This window comes from Chamaea fasciata, unplaced genomic scaffold, assembly GCF_029207755.1.
Source record: "Chamaea fasciata isolate MVZ Bird 193981 ecotype frontalis unplaced genomic scaffold, bChaFas1.0.hap1 SCAF_4, whole genome shotgun sequence".
In the NCBI taxonomy this organism is placed as follows: Eukaryota; Metazoa; Chordata; class Aves; order Passeriformes; family Sylviidae; genus Chamaea; species Chamaea fasciata.
The window spans coordinates 7,745,418-7,764,836 of NW_027094089.1; the positions used below are offsets into that span (position 1 = coordinate 7,745,418).

Here is a 19,419-nt window from a genome sequence, read left to right on the forward strand (position 1 = left end):
GTAAATGATAGCATCATGTTTATTGTGGACGTAGGCAGCCAGTGCAATATGATAAACTGCAGGAGATACACGTATCAGTAATCATCCACATTATTAGTGTCATTAATCATAATTCTAAAAATATGACAGCAGCAGCCAACTTTTTGACCAATTTTGCCTCTGCCTGTTGGCCGTTATAACTTCACTAATAGACTGCAGAGCTCCTGTGCGTGGCAGTTTGCATTGAGAATGGAAGGTTAATTATATTTGAACTGCTGATTCCTTCTCTCCTTGGAAAAGACTGAGCACTTTGACAATCCCAGGAGCTCACTGCTGTTAAACCAGTAAAAGTACTTTATTGAAATTTTCTTTGTTGGTCAGGAATGAGTAGATGTTTCAAATGAGATATAAGCGCCAGACTGGGACAGCCGCTAATGTTTCTTCCAAAATAATCCTTGGACAGCAAGCTGAACTTAGATATCTTTGCACATTCTCTTGTGGATGAGTAAAAAGTTGAGAATTTAATAAATACTGACAATAGCATGTACAGAAGAATCTCAGAGGATTGATATTACTGAGAAGTTGGGGCATCAATGAAAGGAGGTTGTAGGATAATCAGCTATCAGTTTACCTGATAGGGGTACTTATTTAGTAATGTAAAATTACTAATAAAGGAACCCTGTTGAAATGCCACATTGTATTTAGTTTTATGGTTCCTCTGGTATTATATAAATAAAACCAGCATTTTTAGATAAACAAACATTAGGAATGAGAATTACTCTTGCATTTTGATCATAATAAAATGGTGAATAAAATTATTTTTATGAAAACCATTCATCAAAATTGATGGTTTACAGATTTGCTGTGGAACCTGAAATCATACAAAACTATCCCTGGACCTCAGGTTTGATTATTATTTTGAACTTGAAGTTCAATCCGTAAAGAGTCTGTGAATCTCCTAAGCAAAGAATGAGATAATGTGTTGCTGTGCATCTTAGAGAAAAGGTTTGGCTTGAAAGCAGAGCTGGGAAAGGCTGGGAATTCTGCATGAATTTTGTCTTTATTTCTGCATTTACTGAAACTTGGAGTTCAGTAAAGTTCATGAATGGCATGCTGAACTGGAAGGTCTGTTTGAGTAAAAACTTGCAAAATTATCACATTTGGCTGTAGAAATAAAATTAAATGAAGGATGAAGACTTCTGATTACAAAACTTGGATCATGTAATAATTAGATCATTTAGGTTTGAAAAGAAATGTTAATGCACATATTCTTCATCTGTTCAGTATTTCTAAAGGGAAAATACACCTTGTATCAAGGACTAGCAAATATTTCAATGGGGTGGATATGAGGGCTTAATTCATGACTGCAGTGGACTGCAGCAGATTATTTTCTGACTCTGTGGATTAATTTCTCTGTAGAGCTTGTTTAAATTGTAGAAACAGCTTTGGAGTGATAGACACAGTTACCACTGTGTTACCACAGTTACCAATGCTAAGCACCTGTTATGCCCATCAAAGGACTTTGTCATACGTATAATGACTTCTTGCGCATTGTAATATTGTGACACTTTGTTAGTTCACTGAGAAAATATTCTGTCAGATAAATCCTCTTATTCTAAACTTTCTCAGCTAGTCCAGATATTAGACAAGAGTTCTGGCTATTTTTTTAATGAGTCTGTTTTGATTCCAGGCAGCTGCTAAAGTGAGAGGTTGAAAAGTTGCAACACAGTTTTGATCATTTCTGAGTAACTTTGGCAAGTACGGCAGTCGTCATGCTTTTGATATTTTGATCTTTAGTGGACAACAATAATAATATATTAAGAGTGCAACATAACCTCAATGCTTCTGAGCACACACAACTGTTGTGAAAACATAATTCTGTTCACAGGAAAAGGACCATTTCACTGAACACCTACAGAGGTATGTACTGAATTATTGGTCCTTTCAAGAATCCCAAGTCTAACATTTTTTTAAATTATTTGGTAGCAAATATTGCCATCAAATATCAGTTTCATATTTAACTTGAGTATTTGTTTGCCCATGCAACTATCCTGCCTTCCTAAATGCTACCACTGCATTAAGATTTTTTATGCATTCCATGGTGATAAATTATTTTCTGACTCTGTGGATTAAGTATGCAAAAGGTATGCTTGCCACTGCCAACAAACCAATAATTCTCACTAACATCTTCAGAGTTACAACATTTATAAAGTTGCAAAGTCGAGTAAACAAACCATCTGTTTGGCTTTACCATATATGTCATGCTCTCTTATTAGCATATTACGATTCATTTAGTAAACAAATTTGGTGATTTTGTTCATGTCAAAGTTAGAGGGAGCTTGAAGATGATTAACATTCCTGGGGCAGGCACATTAATACATTGCTTCCTCTGCAAAGTTAAATGGCTTCTCAGGAGAATCACCCCTTGTTGACAAGATGAGACTGTCAATTTTGTTTGCCTGCCACATTAGGGGCCGTAAGGAGATGGGAAACTCTGAGAAAGAGTAGCAGTGTAGGCAGCATAATTCTCTGTGAATTGAAAAAAGAAGTCTAATTCTGATAAATGGTCGACCCCAATACATCCTACCTGTTATTACAACAGACGTGCCGTATCTGTGCAGTAAATTAGTTAAACCCCTAAAGAGTTTGATAGGAGCTTATCTTCAAGTGAATAATTTGAGTGTAGAGGGAGCTGTCTTCGTGACCAGTGTGAGTGATTTGTTTCATATTGAAAGGGATTGAAATGACTGGGCTCCACATCTTAAATTTGCAATGACTTGCTTGTCCTTTATTTCCTGTATTTAATAAGCACTGGAGTTTTTTTACTTTTTTTAATAGGTGCTTAACTGTATTTTACCTTTTGGATTTTCTTCCTATGAAAGGTTAATATTTTTCAGATTCTTTGCTATTTCAGGCCTCAAGAACTGTTGCTATTACCCTGTTCATGTAGGAATGCTAGGGTTTTATCAGGTAGTATAGTATTTTTGTCTTGACTCCTCCTAAAGTCTAGCCCCTATACCTACTTTTCCCCTTACATTCAGAGGCAAATTAAATATGATCAAATACATTGAAGCACTAGTGTACAGACTTAAACTTTGTCCCTGTTCAAATAAATGCTAATTTTATAATTTAGGTCAGATCAGGATTTCAAACTGTTACTATCTTTGCTTAGATTTATGGATTTCTTTTTTTTTCCTTTTCAATTTAAAACAAAACAAACCCTGTATTAAAGACTGCTGATAGAGTGGCAAAATTAGAACAGTAACTGAGAAGATAATTCCTTTAACAATTTTCATTACTAATTAAATTCCAGGGTCTGTTTTACTGTTGATTCTTGTTAGCAAATGGGAGAAATGATTGCTGCTTCTTTCTTGAAGAAATATCAGAATTGAGGCCATATCTATCTCATAAATATGTACACTGTTATATTTAGCCAGAGTCTTACTTTCTGGTTCTTTGATTTTAGCTGCATGAAACTCAGCACTTTCAGTCTGCAGAGATTCTAAGAAAGCATAAAATTCTGGGTTTTCTTTCTGTAATGTTCACCTATTCTGGGCCTTTCTGTGAGTTTCAGGCTTAAACAAGCAGGAAAGTAACATTAAGTTGATGTAAGAACATACTACTAAATTGTGTAAACAACTAAAATCATGTGAAAATTTAAAACAAAACCATAAGTCATAATTCTCTTCACCTTTGAGGTGAAGAGAAACAAAGAAAACTTTCCTTTAACATTTCATTATTGGTAAAAAATGTAGGCTGAACACTGAGCTGCAAATATGTGTAGAAAAACTCTCACAGGAGGAATAATGAAAGTTTCATTATGATCTTTTAAACCAGACTGATAGAGCTTAGTTGTAAACTAAGTATAGCAGGAGGATAACTTTTATGGGACCTGTACAGTGAGAGCAGTTACTTCCACATCCAACTTTAATAAGAGATTTGTCAATTTGTACATAAACCTCCAACCAATTGTGTTCTGGCTTTTGAATTTCTAAGAAAACCTTCTCAAACTGCTGAAGATTGTGTGGTCTCAGGTTTTGTAACCCAATAGTAGTAGCTTCTGTCTTCTTTTAAAAAATAAATCTACTATCACTTGGAAAAAAACATAATTTGACAGAAAATAATTTTATGCTGTCTTTACATGAATTAAGTCTCAGAATATAATTTTAGAATGTTACTGAATGCTAGGATCACTTATTGATCTTAAAACAAAGCTGACCAAAGACTGATGGCCTCCTGCTCTCACATTCTGTTTGCGATTTCTTTGCAGTCTTAGAATGGTAGGGCTAGGTGGTATTAATTTATCAAATCATGTGTTTGCCAGAAAAGGCACTTTCAGAATATCTGAAATGTAAGAAGCTGGGTTTCTTGGAAAGCTGGAAATGTTGAATAGGTAATTTCAGAATTTTAATGAACAATACAGTTGACTTTGATGGATGACTGGGATCTTTATCACTTTGTCACTTATAGTCAGACAAGGAGAAATAGTAGCTAGGACATTTAGTTGGGACATCAGTTGGCTTGGCCCACTGCATCAAGCAGTACATAGTGAGTTTCCACAGTCCATAACTGACTGCCCTAACAGCTGTGCTTCTCTTTCATTCTCACTCTCTTTTTCTCTCTCATTCATAATATTTACATAAAATCACACTTTTCTCTTGCTAAAATAATAAAATAATATATGCTTAATTTTCATTGCCTGTCCTGTCCTGTCCTGAATGGTGAACACATTCAACCTAATTTTTCATGCCCTATATGATGCTCGAATCTAGATAAACAGCGCTCTTTGTAATCTGAATTCTCTAACTCTGCTCTGTGCATCAGAGAGGTTTGCCCCAGTGCAGATAGGACTACAGCTGTGGGCATCCAGTTTTGGCCTTGAGTCATCCATAGGATTCATGGCAATTTCTATACCAGGGCAAATTGTACTCTGATAAATTCCTTCTCACTCACTTCAAAATAAAATTAAAAGACTGACTAAATAAAAATAAACAAAACTAAAGGAGCCATTAAATTTTTCTTTCCAACAAATGAAAAGTCAATTAACCAAATCAGATTTCTTGACAAGTGTAGAAAGAAACTGCTAAAGATATCCCAGTGAGGATTAATGATCTGTGTAAATAAAATGTATGTTTAATTGACTATATTTCCTAGGCTTATAATCCCCTTCTGTCTGTTGGTGTGTAGTGCATCTGTCACTAAGAAACTTGCTACTAGAAGGTGGGGTTTAACCAACAATGAATTCTAGTTAAGAAAGAATACTCCCATGAACTTCACAAGAGAAGGAAAATATTATTCCCACTGGGATTATGCCCAGAATCGGGGAGCTTCCGTAACTGCTGTAGGATTCTGTATTGCACTGCTGTTGAAATTCCTGCCTGAAAAGGCAGTGGGGAACTCAGAGGTTGACATTTCACCACAACCACAGATTTTATGTGTATCATCATTATCTTTAGCATCCTCACGACTGCTCCATTCTTACAGCAGAATTCACTCTAGTGAGGACTTTCCACACACTTTGCCTTCCAAATAGGTAATTAATTAATAGTAACTTGAAAAGAGTGGTGTTTATGTAAAAAAATCAGGAATTCTTGGTCCTAGAATTTGCTCAAACTTCCTTGCCACAGCAAGCTACATTTCAAAACATCTTGGAAAAATATTCTCCTCATTTTTAAGGATATCTGTCATGTAATACAGACCTAAACAGGTGTTTGGGCATCCTTTGCCCCAGACAGTATTTTCAGAAGAAAACCTCTTCATTGTCCCCTGTTGCCTAGGAAAAAGTAGGTATAGTAACTGAAACAGAGTGAGATATGCCTTTAGTTAAACTCATTTGATGGCATATTCCTGCCTGGAAGACTTTAATCATCAGTTGTCTTTATGCAGCATTTCCACTGTGAGGATCAAATGCCATTCTGGTAGTTGATGTACAAATAAGCAACCTAGGACGACCAGAGGTTTTCAAAGGGTTTAATTAGGTCAAATATTTTGTTTCATGAACGTATGCATGTTTCTGCCAATCATTTATGTCCTTTAAGTTCTTTCCCCTGCAAATACAGCAGCAGTTGTGGGGGTGCAAAGGACACCAGACATGGCCTTAAGGTATAAGAAGTAATGAAGCCATGGCAAGCTGAAGCTCAGCAGATTTTGGCATATTTTGCTTCAGGATTTTCTGTCTGTTTGATGGCAGTGTTCATGAGCTGGCACAAATCAGTTTGCCCAAGCTGTGCCTCAGCTTACTCAGGGACCATTGTTTACACATACCTGGTAAGAGTATCTGGAGGAGGAAGAGGTAAGCAGCTTTGTAAATTACATCAGGGAACAGAATAGCTGAAGCAAGAAACTGCAGGTGTCATGGGGAGGAGCAGATGAACAAGATGACAGGTGGTAAGCATTGGCCGAGGGCTCAGAGGGGACTTCCTAGAGTTTGGGAGTGACAAAGTAGAGGAGAAACAGTTGAATCAAGATGGAAAATCTCTTAGGTATCGAGAAGGGGGTCTGAGACTTTGGGGTTTTTAATAAGATTTCAAAACCTCAGTCTAAATAAATGATTTTTTTTTCCACAACTCATAGCTTCTTCTCCACCAGAATGTTTTCACATGTGATATTTAGGGACAGTATTAAACACAAGTGAAATAGATTAAGAAATTAATGTAAAAGAATCAATTCTTTTGAACTGGGGTTGCATAATGGAAATCGACTGCTATGAATGAAAATATGTTCAGAAGTATGAACAGCAGAGCTAATGCACTGCCATGAGTTCATCTTAATTATTGCATTACACCTGAATCAATTGAAAAAGTAGCTTCTTTTTAAGGCTAGGAATGGCACTTAATTGAATAAAAGTCAATGTAATTATATTAGGAGAATCCAACAGTACTGCTGACAGCGGAAAAGGGACACTACTGAGCAGAGTGCCAGAACTGGTCCACTCATTTCTGCACATCATTTGCCTGACAGATATTATGGACTGGTACATGCTTTAACTAGATTACCGATTGCTACTGCTGTGAGAATTGAATTAGGGAGGCATCTCTTCTTATCAGAACATCAGCAGAGTTTGCATCCTTACACTGGTCTTTCTCAGAATAGTTTTTGTCTACCTGGGGCTTGGTGACTCCTCTTTTATGGTAGTTTATTTTTATCTCTTCGTTTAGTGAATGCTGAAGTTATTTTCATTGCAGGCCTTACTGTTGTTTTTCTCAGCAGCAAATCAAGGAAATAGTAAGCACAAATGCATGGAGGCAACAGTTACAATTATCCTGACTAGCTGGTATGCTGAAACAAATTCCCATAATGCAGGAGTGAAGAGGGGAGAGAAGGGGAGAAATTATAAGTACACGCATGAGTACTTTATGAATAGTTTGCAGTTAACCTTATGATGATAAGCACAAATGTGCTTTTTTGGTCATTTTATAACCCTGGTCAGTGTGGGCAGACCTTCACAGTAAGCGTTTCCTGTACTGCACTTAGCAACTTTACATGGAGCTACATTCCATCTAAAACCAGGAAGGCAAGTGACCATCAGGACTACTGTTTATCAATCATGTATGTGCACTGCATGCATCTGTTCAGAATTCATTTGTGGATAATAATGGGTATGGTGTGAATACGCTTTGATTAATTTTCTTTATGTTTTCTGTATTGTGTGATTGAGTCTGTATCCATCAGGACAACAGTATAAGTGGTATTACAGCTGACAAAAACCAGTTTCACAATCAAGACTTTTTTTTAAATCTATGTTTTATTGGTTTCAGATTTTTTTTTTTAAACCAGATATGTCTGGATTGGAATATGAATTTGTTCTCTCTCTCTCACTCTCTCTCTCTCTCTCCTCCCCCTACCCCTTTCTTTCTCTTTTCTCCTTTCCTCTCTCTCTGTCTTTTGTGATCTCAATTTAGCAAAAGATTAGAAAGCTGATCTTATCACAAGGTAAGCTCAGCCTTCCTAAGTGCAGTGTGGAGATATGCATAATTATACTTCTATGCCTCAAAAAAGGAATGGTGCTATACTTGCTTGTGTGAAAAGAGTATTTCCCATGTGGGACAAAAGCAAGAAATACTCCCACTTTTTCCACCCTTGCCCATACCTCTCAACTGTCTCTCATTAGGAGAGAAGCCTTCTGTTCTAGACCACCCCCTTACTGGAATAATTGCATCCCAAGCATACACATTCAATTAAACTGCATTTCAGTATCAATTCTATGTCAGAGAACGGTTACCTGCATTTGCAGGTAAATGGGACAAGTTAGTTCTATTGGTGTTTGTTTATTCCCTTAAATTATGTGCAACAGATAAATTAATCACAAAGTAAGTGTTAGAAAATTATAGAGATTTTCTTGACATCAATTTAATCTTCCTACGTTTGCATTTGCTTTATTTATTTGCATTGTACTGCTGTACCATGTTTTGGACTTCAGTTGGTTGAGAGGTATGTTTCAAAGGGTTTCTTAAAATAAAAGCTTCCAATAAGGAAATATTGCTAATAGCTATTGTTCCTCTTCTCCCTTTTTTGTTAATGTAGGACCTGAATGTCTGTAAAATATTTGATCATTGTTATGTCTTCTCATGCCAATTTTGTACCTAGTGCTTTTTGCAAATTAAGCTATTCCTATGTTAAAATTCTCTCTTTCTCTCTCTCTTTCCCCACCCTCCTCCCACTCCCCCCCGCCCCTTCTTCTTTTCCCTCCTACATTTGGGCTCTGATCTGCAATTTATAATGGGCAGACAGACTGGTGAGTCTGCATGTTGTAAATTGCGGGTTTGGGTCCTTAGCTTGCCAAGAATGTTATGCAGTAGAACTTCGCTAGTTCTTTTTTTACTGACTTGAAATTCAAGTCACCCTCCAAAGAAACTGAATAAATATTTGTAATTTCCTCATCAATGCTGCACATTCTGAAAACTGAACCCTTAAGTTTTCTATTACTGAAAACTTTACACTGATTTCTTATACTTAAGCACTTCAGCAAAAGGAGCATGTTCTGTGGTCTGAGGTCTTCGATGTCTGTCATGTTTGTTGGTTGCAACATTAATTCAGAAAATGCAGTTTTTCAAAGAGGGTTTCCTGACACTACTGCAAATCAGTGAGGTTCTACTGCAATTGATGGATAAAGATACCAAAAGTGGAGAGTAGAATGCAGTTTCAAATAATGGGCCATTTTACACTTTTACTAACCCAAAGGCTTACATTGTTTGCAAATGTAGAGCTATACTTCTTGAGAGAAAAGGCCCAGATCCTGTAAAACACTTGAGAGTCATTTAATTTGCAGCTCATAGGATCAGCTTTAAAATCCACTTCCATCAGTGACAGTTTTCCATTGTCTTGAATATGCAGTAACTTCAGCAAATACATAAACCAAACCCATGCTTAAATTTTTAGATTGATTTGGGGCAAAATTCTCACTGCCATTAATAGGGTTTTGGACATTACACTGCTTGAGTCAATTACCGCTGCATACAGACAGTATAGGGAAGAGTGGCAGTGACAACTTAGAGGGATGAAATCACCAACTTTGGCTAAGAAACTTACATGCAGACTTCAAAGACTCATTCTCTTAAACCCTTCAAGTCTTCTCCATCTTTGTTTGGCCTGAGTCTGAATTCCTTTATACAAGAATTAAATTACCAGAATCAGGACCTCTGACAATGCCTTATTCAGTTATCATTATTTGACTCTCCTCCTATATTTCACTTCCAGAGTTATTTGAGTAGATATATATATAAATGTAAACATATTTTTATGTTTGTATGGATAAATATCTAAAGACATGGGTCCAGAGTAAGACATAGATAGACACACATACATATATTCCATATATTAATATTTTTGCCTCTTGAAGAGAAGGAAAGGCAGCAGGGATTTAGGAATCAAGAGGAGTATTTTGTATTTTCTGCTAGTACAATTTATTATTTTGTGAATTTCAAATAAAAGGGCTATAGCTGCTGTTGGGGACTAATGTTGAGGAGCAGCAGTTAGCAAGAAAAACAATAAGGGGGGATTCGCTTGTTTTGTTTAGTTTTTATGTTGCAATTTATGTTGCAAGTCCACTTATAGAAAGACTGAAATTTCCAAGCAACATGGATAAGGGGATATTTTTATGAGAAATTATCAAGAAATCATGATTTGGATTTGGTGCTTGTTGACTGTATGTTTAATCAAAAATACTGTACATTTTTCCTTTTCTCCCTTCCCTCTTCCTTTCCCAGACACAGTGCTAACATAAACCTGCACCGTAAACTGTTGACCAAAGAACTGGATGACATGGGCTTGGACACTTCACAGCCTTCTCTTACTAAGGACCTCCGCGATGAATTTTTGGTGAAGATATATGGCGCTCAGCATCAGATGGGGCTTGACATAAGGGAAGACACTTCTTCACCTGCTGGTACTGAGGATTCCCATATGAATGGGTACGGCAGGGGCATGGCAGAAGACTATATGGTACTAGACCTGAGCACCACCTCCAGCATCCAGTCCAGCAGCAGTATCCATTCCTCAAGAGAGTCTGATGCAGGAAGTGATGAGGGTATTCTCCTGGACGACGTCGATGGGGCAAGTGACAGCGGGGAATCTGCCCACAAAGCAGATGCCCCTGCCTTAGCTGTAGGTATGGGCACCGATGTCCCAGGATCCCTCATGTTCAACAGTGTTTCGGTGAGCAACAGTGGGATAATGTGTAACATTTGCCACAAAATGTACAGCAACAAGGGAACCCTCCGAGTGCACTATAAAACAGTGCACTTGCGAGAAATGCACAAGTGCAAAGTCCCTGGGTGCAACATGATGTTCTCCTCTGTCCGTAGCCGAAATCGGCACAGCCAGAACCCCAATCTGCATAAAAACATTCCTTTCACTTCAGTAGATTAGGTCAAGGATGGACACAGCATAATGCCAGCTCTCAGAGAGGGCCCACTACATCTGAACTGCCATATACAATCTCCCTTTACGTATATATATATATATATGTATATATATATATGTATATATACATATATATGTTTATGTATATATGTGTATATGTATGTATATATATACACATATAAATATACATATATATATATATATAAAAATTTTTCTTTTCTTTTTTAGCAAAAGAAAGAAACACCAGGTGCTTTTTCCCCTTTATTGGTTGTTGGGGTTTTTTTTCCTTTTTTTTTAGTAGAGAAAAAAACAGAGGGCCCGTAATTTGGGGGAAGAGATCCTTCATTTAAAAACAAAAGCAAGCAAGCAAACAAACAAACAGAAAAACTGCAGTTGTCCCTAGTTCTGTTAGAATGTTCTTGGTCATCTCCAAAGAGACCGTTTGTTCTTCCCATAACTCTTGCCCGGAAAAAAAAAAAAAAAAAAAGTAAAAAAAATAAAAAAAAAAAAAAACCAACAAAACCAAAAACCAAAAAAAACCCCCCAAAAAACCAACAAAGAAACAAACAAACAAACAAATCCCCAGAAAAAAAAACACAAAAAAATTGCAAACAAACAAAAAGAGAAAGAAAAAACAATCTACTTAGTTGTCTTTGTGTTTTCTAAGCATTGGGGATAACGTTCTACTAAGCATGGCTGTTATACTTGTATATATATATTGAGCCTTGACAGGCCTATGATGTAAAACAATTGTATTGATGGTGGTTTAAATCTAATTTTTTTTGCTTAATTTTTACAGTTACATTCAGCTGTTAGATAAGCAGGAAAAATAGTTTGCTGCCTAGTTTTACTCATTTATGTTAGCTTTAATGCACATTTTTAAAAGAACCACGGTCTTGTTTTAACTACCTGCTAGATATAAGTAATACGGAGGTGCTGGCATGCTTTACAGTACCTGATTTGATACAGTTTTTTTGTCTTGTACTATTACATAAATCCAGTCATGCACTTTTCGTACACTACAAGGGGATGTGTAATAATATCCATGCTTTTTTTTTTTTTTTTCTTAAACTATTGCCATATTTTCAGTAAGTGTCTTTAAAAAAATACACTTAGAAAACAGTGATCTGGTCAGTATGAGGGCATGAATGCCAAACAAAGAGTATTAGTGTTTAGTGTTAACACAAAAGTGCCAACTTTGCACACATTTTGGAAAAAGAAAATAGAGTTATTCACCATAACTGCATTGTAGTTTTTGGACTATACACAGAAAAGTACTGGGGAGAGAAAAGGGGTAAAGTGAAATACAGAATTCTTGGTGCTTTTTTCAAATGCCAATTATTACTAGAAACAATAGTGCACGCTTATTCCTTATATACTACATTGCATAAAAGAAAAAAAACCCAGAATTTTGTCATGTGAACCAGTAGAATTTTTTTTTTTTTTGTCAAACATGCATAATATTTGGGGATATAAATGCTGATACAGAACAAAGATGAATATAATTTTGTGTGCTTCTTAATATAGCCTGGATTTTTGTGGTGTTTAAAAAAAATCAAAATGAACAGGGAAATAATGTTAACTATGTTGTTCTGTAAAGTTGTCTTTTTTGCAATGGAAAGTGCTGTAGTATGATTAAGGCATGTTTTTTAGAAGCAATCAAAAGAAATTAATGGCAGAAGCACTTAGTAGCTCTGAAAATATATGCTGGACTTTTTATTGGGTAACTTTCCCTTTGGATAAAATTAGAAAACAGAGAAAAAGGATGTCTAGTTGTGTTTATGTTTTGTGTTTCACTCACATACTTTGTCAGAAAATAACGAAAGTCCAAGAAATATAGTGAGCAAGAGAGCGAGCACAACCAGGAGACAGAGAAGGAGCGAGCAGTTGAGAAAGGCAGAGAGAAAGGAGGCTGCCCTCTGAATTTTTTTTGTTTCCGGTATTTACACATGTTGCTTGAGCTGGTAAACCACACTGGCAGCCTTAGTTACCACAACATACTGACTGAGGGATGGTATTTACTTAAGCTCAACCTACAGCCAAAGCCATTAGGATGTGTGTTGTAGTCTCTTTTCTTTACAAAACGAATGATAGTAACAAAAGCAAAAACAAACAAACCCAGAAGGGATATTTCAGCATACAATAAAATATTCCTTCAGTGAGAATGTGTTCCTTTTCTGTATTTACTGGCCCAGAATATTATTCTTCTTAGCAAAGAGTCAGAAATGCTCCTTTGTTTCAGCTTGTCGCTGTATTGTTTTGCTGTGCATTTTGATTATTCTTACTTTTTATGTCCACATGAGTACTTAATTACTTTTACATTTTCTAGAGGAAACTCTTAATATAGATTTCCTCTTTTTTAGTACTTTTTATGCATTTCAGTATTTTTGTTTCCAAAAGTAGGAATCAATATCTAATAAATCAGTATTTCCAGTTGTAGAAAATAAAAGTATTTCTAAATGAATTCTCACTATGTTCCTATGAGTTACAAGCCTCTGATCATTTTTTTAATTCTGTACACTCATGAAGCCCTGAAAACATTTATGGATTCCACAGAAACTATAAGGAAAATTTACCTTCTGGTTTAACAAAAAGAAACTTTATAGCAAAAAAGTAAGCTGTTTCACTGACATTTTTCTTTCATCTTTTCTATTTCCTTCAAAATCTCAAATACTTGCCCTTGTAAAATTGAGTGGAGAGATCTGCTTTTCTTTGTTTTATGTTGTGCAAGCTCAGTGTGTTTGTAAGAAAGGGAAATTAGAACAGTAAGGGTGCATTTTTCCAAAATACATGAACCTTTGTAGTGTTACCTGTACTGCACTCTGATCTCTCCTCCCAGTCTAATAGGAGCAAGTAGTATAGAAAGTCTAAAAAATAAAACAAAAATTGAATTATATATACAGAAAAAAAACCCTACTCTTTTGTAGTGTGCACGGTACAAATAAATATAATTTTTAATGAAAAATGCATTTGAGGTATATAGATAATTCCTCACTGGATGAACCACTGTTCAGCATCCTTATTTCACTATATTTCTGTTAGAGGTCAAAAGGGTTTGGTAAGCTTGTTTGGAAATTTAAGCATCATCTGTAGATAAATTCAACATATTATTGACATAGAAAAAAAATCTGTTTATTACACAAAATTGAACAGCACATTCTATAAAGTAAGGAAAAAGGGGCAAACTTCCAAAAACGCCTAGAAGCTCACAAGTCCTACTTTTAATTTCATTCAGATTTTGCTTAAGCTATGTAGAAGATATCATGTCTGTTTTGTGGACAGAACACTACTCACTGTTATTTTTAGGCAAATCTAGGCAAAAGTAGTTTCTTCAGTGTTTGTGGTACTAATGTCAGAACAGTCATTTATTTAGAAGGGCACTTACACTTACTTTGAATTGAATGGCATTTCCCTTCTTTCAGCTTAACATGCATCTCTATGAGAATCTGTATTTATCAGAATTGTTCTTGTGGTGGAATTTGTATCATCTGACATTATCTGAAAAATTCATAAAGGGGCTCTGGCACAGCAGCTTGCTTTTACTGAAAGTAGCATTTCTGGGTGATCTCAGCAGAGACCCGGAGTGCAGTAAGAAAAATGACCAAACATCTCATCTCTTCAGCACTCTACATGGCCTGTAATGCTGTGATTACATGATAAGTATTGTGCAGTTGCTTATGTTATCACAAACTTGTGGCTATCCCTTCAGTTTCCAAACTGGTCAGTCTAAACCATTTTGCAAGAATTAGACCAGCTTTGAGGAAAATACCCTTCTCTTTATATGGAGTTTGTTCCTTCTTTTTTGGTTTTTATAGTTATTGTGGTCACTCTTTCCATATTGTTTCACTGCTTTATTCAAGGTAGTTGTATTTTTCTGTAAATATCAAAAAGCTTTGTCTGCAATTAGAAAATAACTGTAGTGAACCTCCTGTAGAAACAGAATTATTTGTCTGGAGGTTGTTTAGGATTTTTCTTTCCTTTGGGAGGGGTGGGGGGTGTGGTGTGTCAGGAAAGCACATGTTAATGGTTAATCACTAGGTATCCTTTGAAAAACTGTATGAAAATTTGGAAGGGAAACAGCACAGTCAAAGCACAAGAATGAAAACCATGAGTTTTAACACCCGTGGTAGCCTCTTCTCACTTTTTAGTTTCAAACATATCATATCACTTACCCATTTATGTTTCAGTCTGTTGGACTATCACTAATACTAATGTGATCTTGCCTGTAAGTGTGCTCCTGTGAGGACTAATTAGCTGGTGTTAGTAAAAAGCTAATTTAACTCATAAATATTTTTGCACACCTTAAAATATTTAGTCAATTTTTCTGAGTTATATCTCAGTCAGGTACATTTTGTTATGCCTGAGATTTTAACCTTGCCTTTTAAATTGTCACTAATGCTGTGGTGACACTGTAGTCATGCACACAAAGCTATAAGCACTCTGTCACCGAGTCACAACTCAATTTGACAAAATGTGATTAAAAACCTTTGATAGCACATGGACACTGCTCTTAAAGATCTCTCAAAGGCTTTTCATGTCTGAGCTCATAAAATTTATGTTTCCTAGGGATCTGTAGATACTTTACACAGAAGAAATCCTGCACCATATTGCCATGGGTAAACTGAAGTGTGTCTTCCTTCCTTCCTTCCTTCCTTCCTTCCTTCCTTCCTTCCTTCCTTCCTTCCTTCCTTCCTGCCTTCCTGCCTTCCTGCCTTCCTGCCTTCCTGCCTTCCTGCCTTCCTGCCTTCCTGCCTGCCTGCCTGCCTGCCTGCCTGCCTGCCTGCCTGCCTGCATGCCTGCCTTCTTCTATCTCTCACTCACTTCTTCCCTTTCCACCTCCCTTCTTCCCTCTCTGCCTGCCTTCTTCCCTTTCTCCCTCCCTCCTGTTATAGAACTGAAAGTTTACTTTCTCTGCCTGTTCCACAAGTTTATGCATATTCCATCACCTATGTTTCCCATTCCATCCCCCAAAAAGGAACTGTTTAGGAAAAAAATTATTAGAGTCAGGTTCTGGAAAGTAGCTGCCAGCAGTGGTCAGTACCTCGCTTGATTCAGTCTAGTACAATTAATAGAAAGTAGGGCTCCCAGGATGCACTTGAGTTTTCCCTGAGTTTTAGCCTTTTCAACCTCGTTAAAGATCTAAGATAGCTAAATGTATGGGGTAGGAATAGGTAAAAGCAACAAGACAAGGAGCTGTGTGGGTATCATGAAGGCTCAGAAATACAATAGTTCAAGGTCTGATCTGTTCCAGAGATATGAACCATTTTCAAAACCAGGGATTTAGTTCCTAAAATCTCTTCTTCAATGTGTATGATATTTAATAATCAAAATGCTTGATATGGACACATTTTTCACATGGTGGTCATTAAGGATGTCAGCTGCTGTCAGAAAAAAAATTACGTATTTTTAGAAATGTATTTGTACTCAAATTGCGTAGGATATTTTCACAGCAACATTGGTGGCAGAGTAAATAATAAGGAAGAGAAAGTGTATCGTCAAGGAGTACACACATGCTTCTCTAACTTTTTTTTTTTGCCACATACTTGGACAGTGCTGTTCTTCTTCAGTCCCCAGAACATTTTGTCACTTTTCTCTTTGGGTTAACAGAATTACTCTTTTTATTTGAAAAGAGAAGAAAAGGTGCCTGTACTAAGGGGCAAGAGGCAGCAGGAGTTCTCTGTGGGGAAAAGGTGAGTGGCAGACACATGATGGCAGCTGGTATATTTCAGTTCTTTCTTTTTTTTTTATTATGTAGTGACATAAGAAAAAGACTTTGCTGCTATAGTAACTCAACAAAACAGTGACTGTAGTGCTACTTTGTTGGATAAGCATCAGCATATCCTGCTGTTGCCACAGGATGAGTTGGGCTTTTTTCTCCTGTACTGTAGGGACATAAAAGGAACTCTTTTCCATACCCATTTCTACTTCAGGAACAGAGCAACATCATATGATGGACTGAACCTTTCACCCACATATTTGCCCAAATACATGTCTGTTCCAGTCTCATGGTTTCTGTCTCTTCCTTCAAACACTGCAGCATTATCACTGCCTTCTAAATGGCTGTAACAGAGTGAAGCAGCAACTGTTTTACATAAGTAGTATTATCTTGAGTCTGTAGTTAACTAGTTTTGTGTGGCTTGTTTTCTCTGTTCAAGTCATGATATTGAATGACAGCTTTGATTTTTTGATCACGATACTGATCATGTATATCCCAATACTGTTGCTGTTATGTTTGGCACTGACACTTAAATGAAAACTGTTCTGGACCACCAAAGGGTTAAAAAATGGACATATTTTTGATAAGTCCTCTGACTTTTGCCAGTATTATTGTTCATTATGATGACACTGTGTTTTTTTAAATAGCAGCTGTAGTTGTCATGAAATTATTTTCCCATTCCTCTCCTTTAAAGTGTGATGTTGTAAATTCATGTGACCTTTCCTGCAAAGAATAAATATTTCTTTTTTTATATAAGATCTGAAGACAAGGCTTGTTTTGTAACAAATAGTGGACCATTACAAAGCAGGAAAAAAAAAACTGAGCTGAGCAGAAAGAAGCTTCAGTTCAATTTCACCTCATATCTTTCTAATAACTTACTTGTCACTTTATTACCTTCCAGTAATGTGAATGCTGCTGACAAGACTGTCACACTAACAGCAGACAACACCTTCTTTTCCTTAGCCCCAGCTCTCCTGGCTACTTATTGCACTGGCCCTGAAGGGACACAAACTAATAGTGTGCTTTCAAGTTCAGCACTTGGCCATCAAATATAAAAGGATGTGTAATTGCCTGTTTATCCCCTGTGAAGGCAAAATTGAGTAAAAGAAGCAGGATTTCCCTCCCCATTCCCTAACACACACACACACACACACACACGGGCAGACACACACAAAAAGCATGCACACGTCTGCAGTGAGTGAAGGGAAGTCCCATCTGGAGCACTTTGATTTGTCTTTGGGAAGCCCAAGGCTGCCACTGTCTGCTCTATCGAGCTATCAGGTAGACAGTAATAAGATGGCTTCTTAGCAAAAGGTCAGCTGAGAAATACTGTCTGTAATGGCACTTTTGTCTGCTTATGTAGCAACTAATTGCTTTGTATTGGCATAAGCCATACTGTACCTGCTAGAAAGAGTTGTTTGAATTTACTACATGTCTTGCTGCATAGGTTCAGTGCCAAACAGGATGTGCCGTCTATTTTTTAACTGGTTTATCCCATCCCTGGGCAAATTTCAGAGAAATCTCATCCTCTTTTGTTCCTATCATGAATGCAAATTCCCTATGTCCTCTTCTATTGTGATAGGAGAATCTCCTGCTGAATTCAGCATGAACTTCTACAAAGTGCTAGATAAACATATCTGAGACACAATCTGCTGTCCTCGTGCAAAGAGGATTTTTTCTGATTTATACCTTCATTTGCAAGAACACTGCTGAAAGTACAGGCTCCAGAAGTACTTCTCAGATAGGCCCTCAGAAGAGAGAGTTTTACAGTGAAGTACCTTGAGACCACATGCTACGTTTAAAGAAATTTTAAGTGCATGGAGGCCAGTGTACCTGGATTTAATCACTCCCCATTTTATTGTGTGCTTTCTGACTGCTGAATAGCAGTTGAAAATTCAAGTAGGCAGAGGAGTTGCTGAAGCATGCTTTCCTTGCAGGGTCTGTAGCATTCCCATGCTGAGATCATAGCACCAGTCCTGCGTGTACCTGTGCGCACTGGGCACTGCGGGTTGAACAGTGCTGGCAGCCAGTGCAGCACCACCAAGTCAAACACAGGCTTCAGACAAAGCCCAAGACCAAGAGAACTAAACATAGTCATTTTGGAGTTTCTTGTTTTTCATATTCTTGGATCGATTCATGACATTGGTTGGCTGCATCACCTCTTTGCTGGTTCTGGATGCTAATGCTGTCAACAGCACTGTGTGGTAATTTGATGTTTTCTGCAACAGAGGTGATGGTGACCACCATAAATATGCTAAGGTCTTTTACCAGTCAAAGGTCACTGATCTTTTCCCTCCTTTTCCTTCCGAGTTCATCAGAAGCTACAAGGGTGAAACCAGCAGACAAATTCCTGAGGCCTGTTTGTATCAGAAGTCTAAAGGCTGAGCCCAGACTCTGCTTCCCTGTCAACTCCATGTGTACATGGCACTGATGGAGGTTGAAGCAGCTGGATGAGCTGACCTGCGGTGATGAGCTTGGGCAGCCTTTCTTGCTGTACAGTTTCCAAGGCTGTTTATGGAAATTGAGGACTTTCTGATCGAAGAAATCATTTGTGTTCTTTGTGCATTTTTGTGAATATGTGAGCGAGTGTGAATGTGACAGACAGAGGAGAAACAGACACAGTGTTAGAACAAGGAGCCATAAAATGAAGATTACAAGTGAGCAAAATTTTATCATTTCCATCACACTTACATAGGTGTATATATATATTTCATCATGCATTTAAAAGAACAGGAAGAGTCAAGTAAAAATGTCTAATGTGTAGAGAGATTTTTCTGGTGTTCTACAGATTTTGTAGATTGCTCTCTTCAAACCTTTGGAGAGAAATATTTTAGAAAAATTAGGAAAGGCATCCCGGGCAATTA

General features: G+C 37.1%; 1 protein-coding gene across 4 annotated transcripts in view; it reads left to right on the forward strand.

Moving 5' to 3' along the window:
• Positions 1–18,054, forward strand: part of BNC2 (basonuclin zinc finger protein 2) — a 333,060-nt gene extending 315,006 nt beyond the window's left edge. For 2 of the 4 annotated variants that reach the window (XM_066180813.1, XM_066180816.1), the window contains exon 6: positions 10,185–14,628. In XM_066180813.1, the coding sequence (XP_066036910.1) occupies positions 10,185–10,845 (661 nt within the window). In that variant the 3' untranslated portion in view covers positions 10,846–14,628. Of the gene's footprint in view, positions 1–10,184; positions 14,629–16,446 lie in introns of those variants that run through there. The other 2 variants (XM_066180815.1, XM_066180814.1) reach the window with 2 other exon arrangements.
• Positions 18,055–19,419: the final 1,365 nt, after the last annotated feature.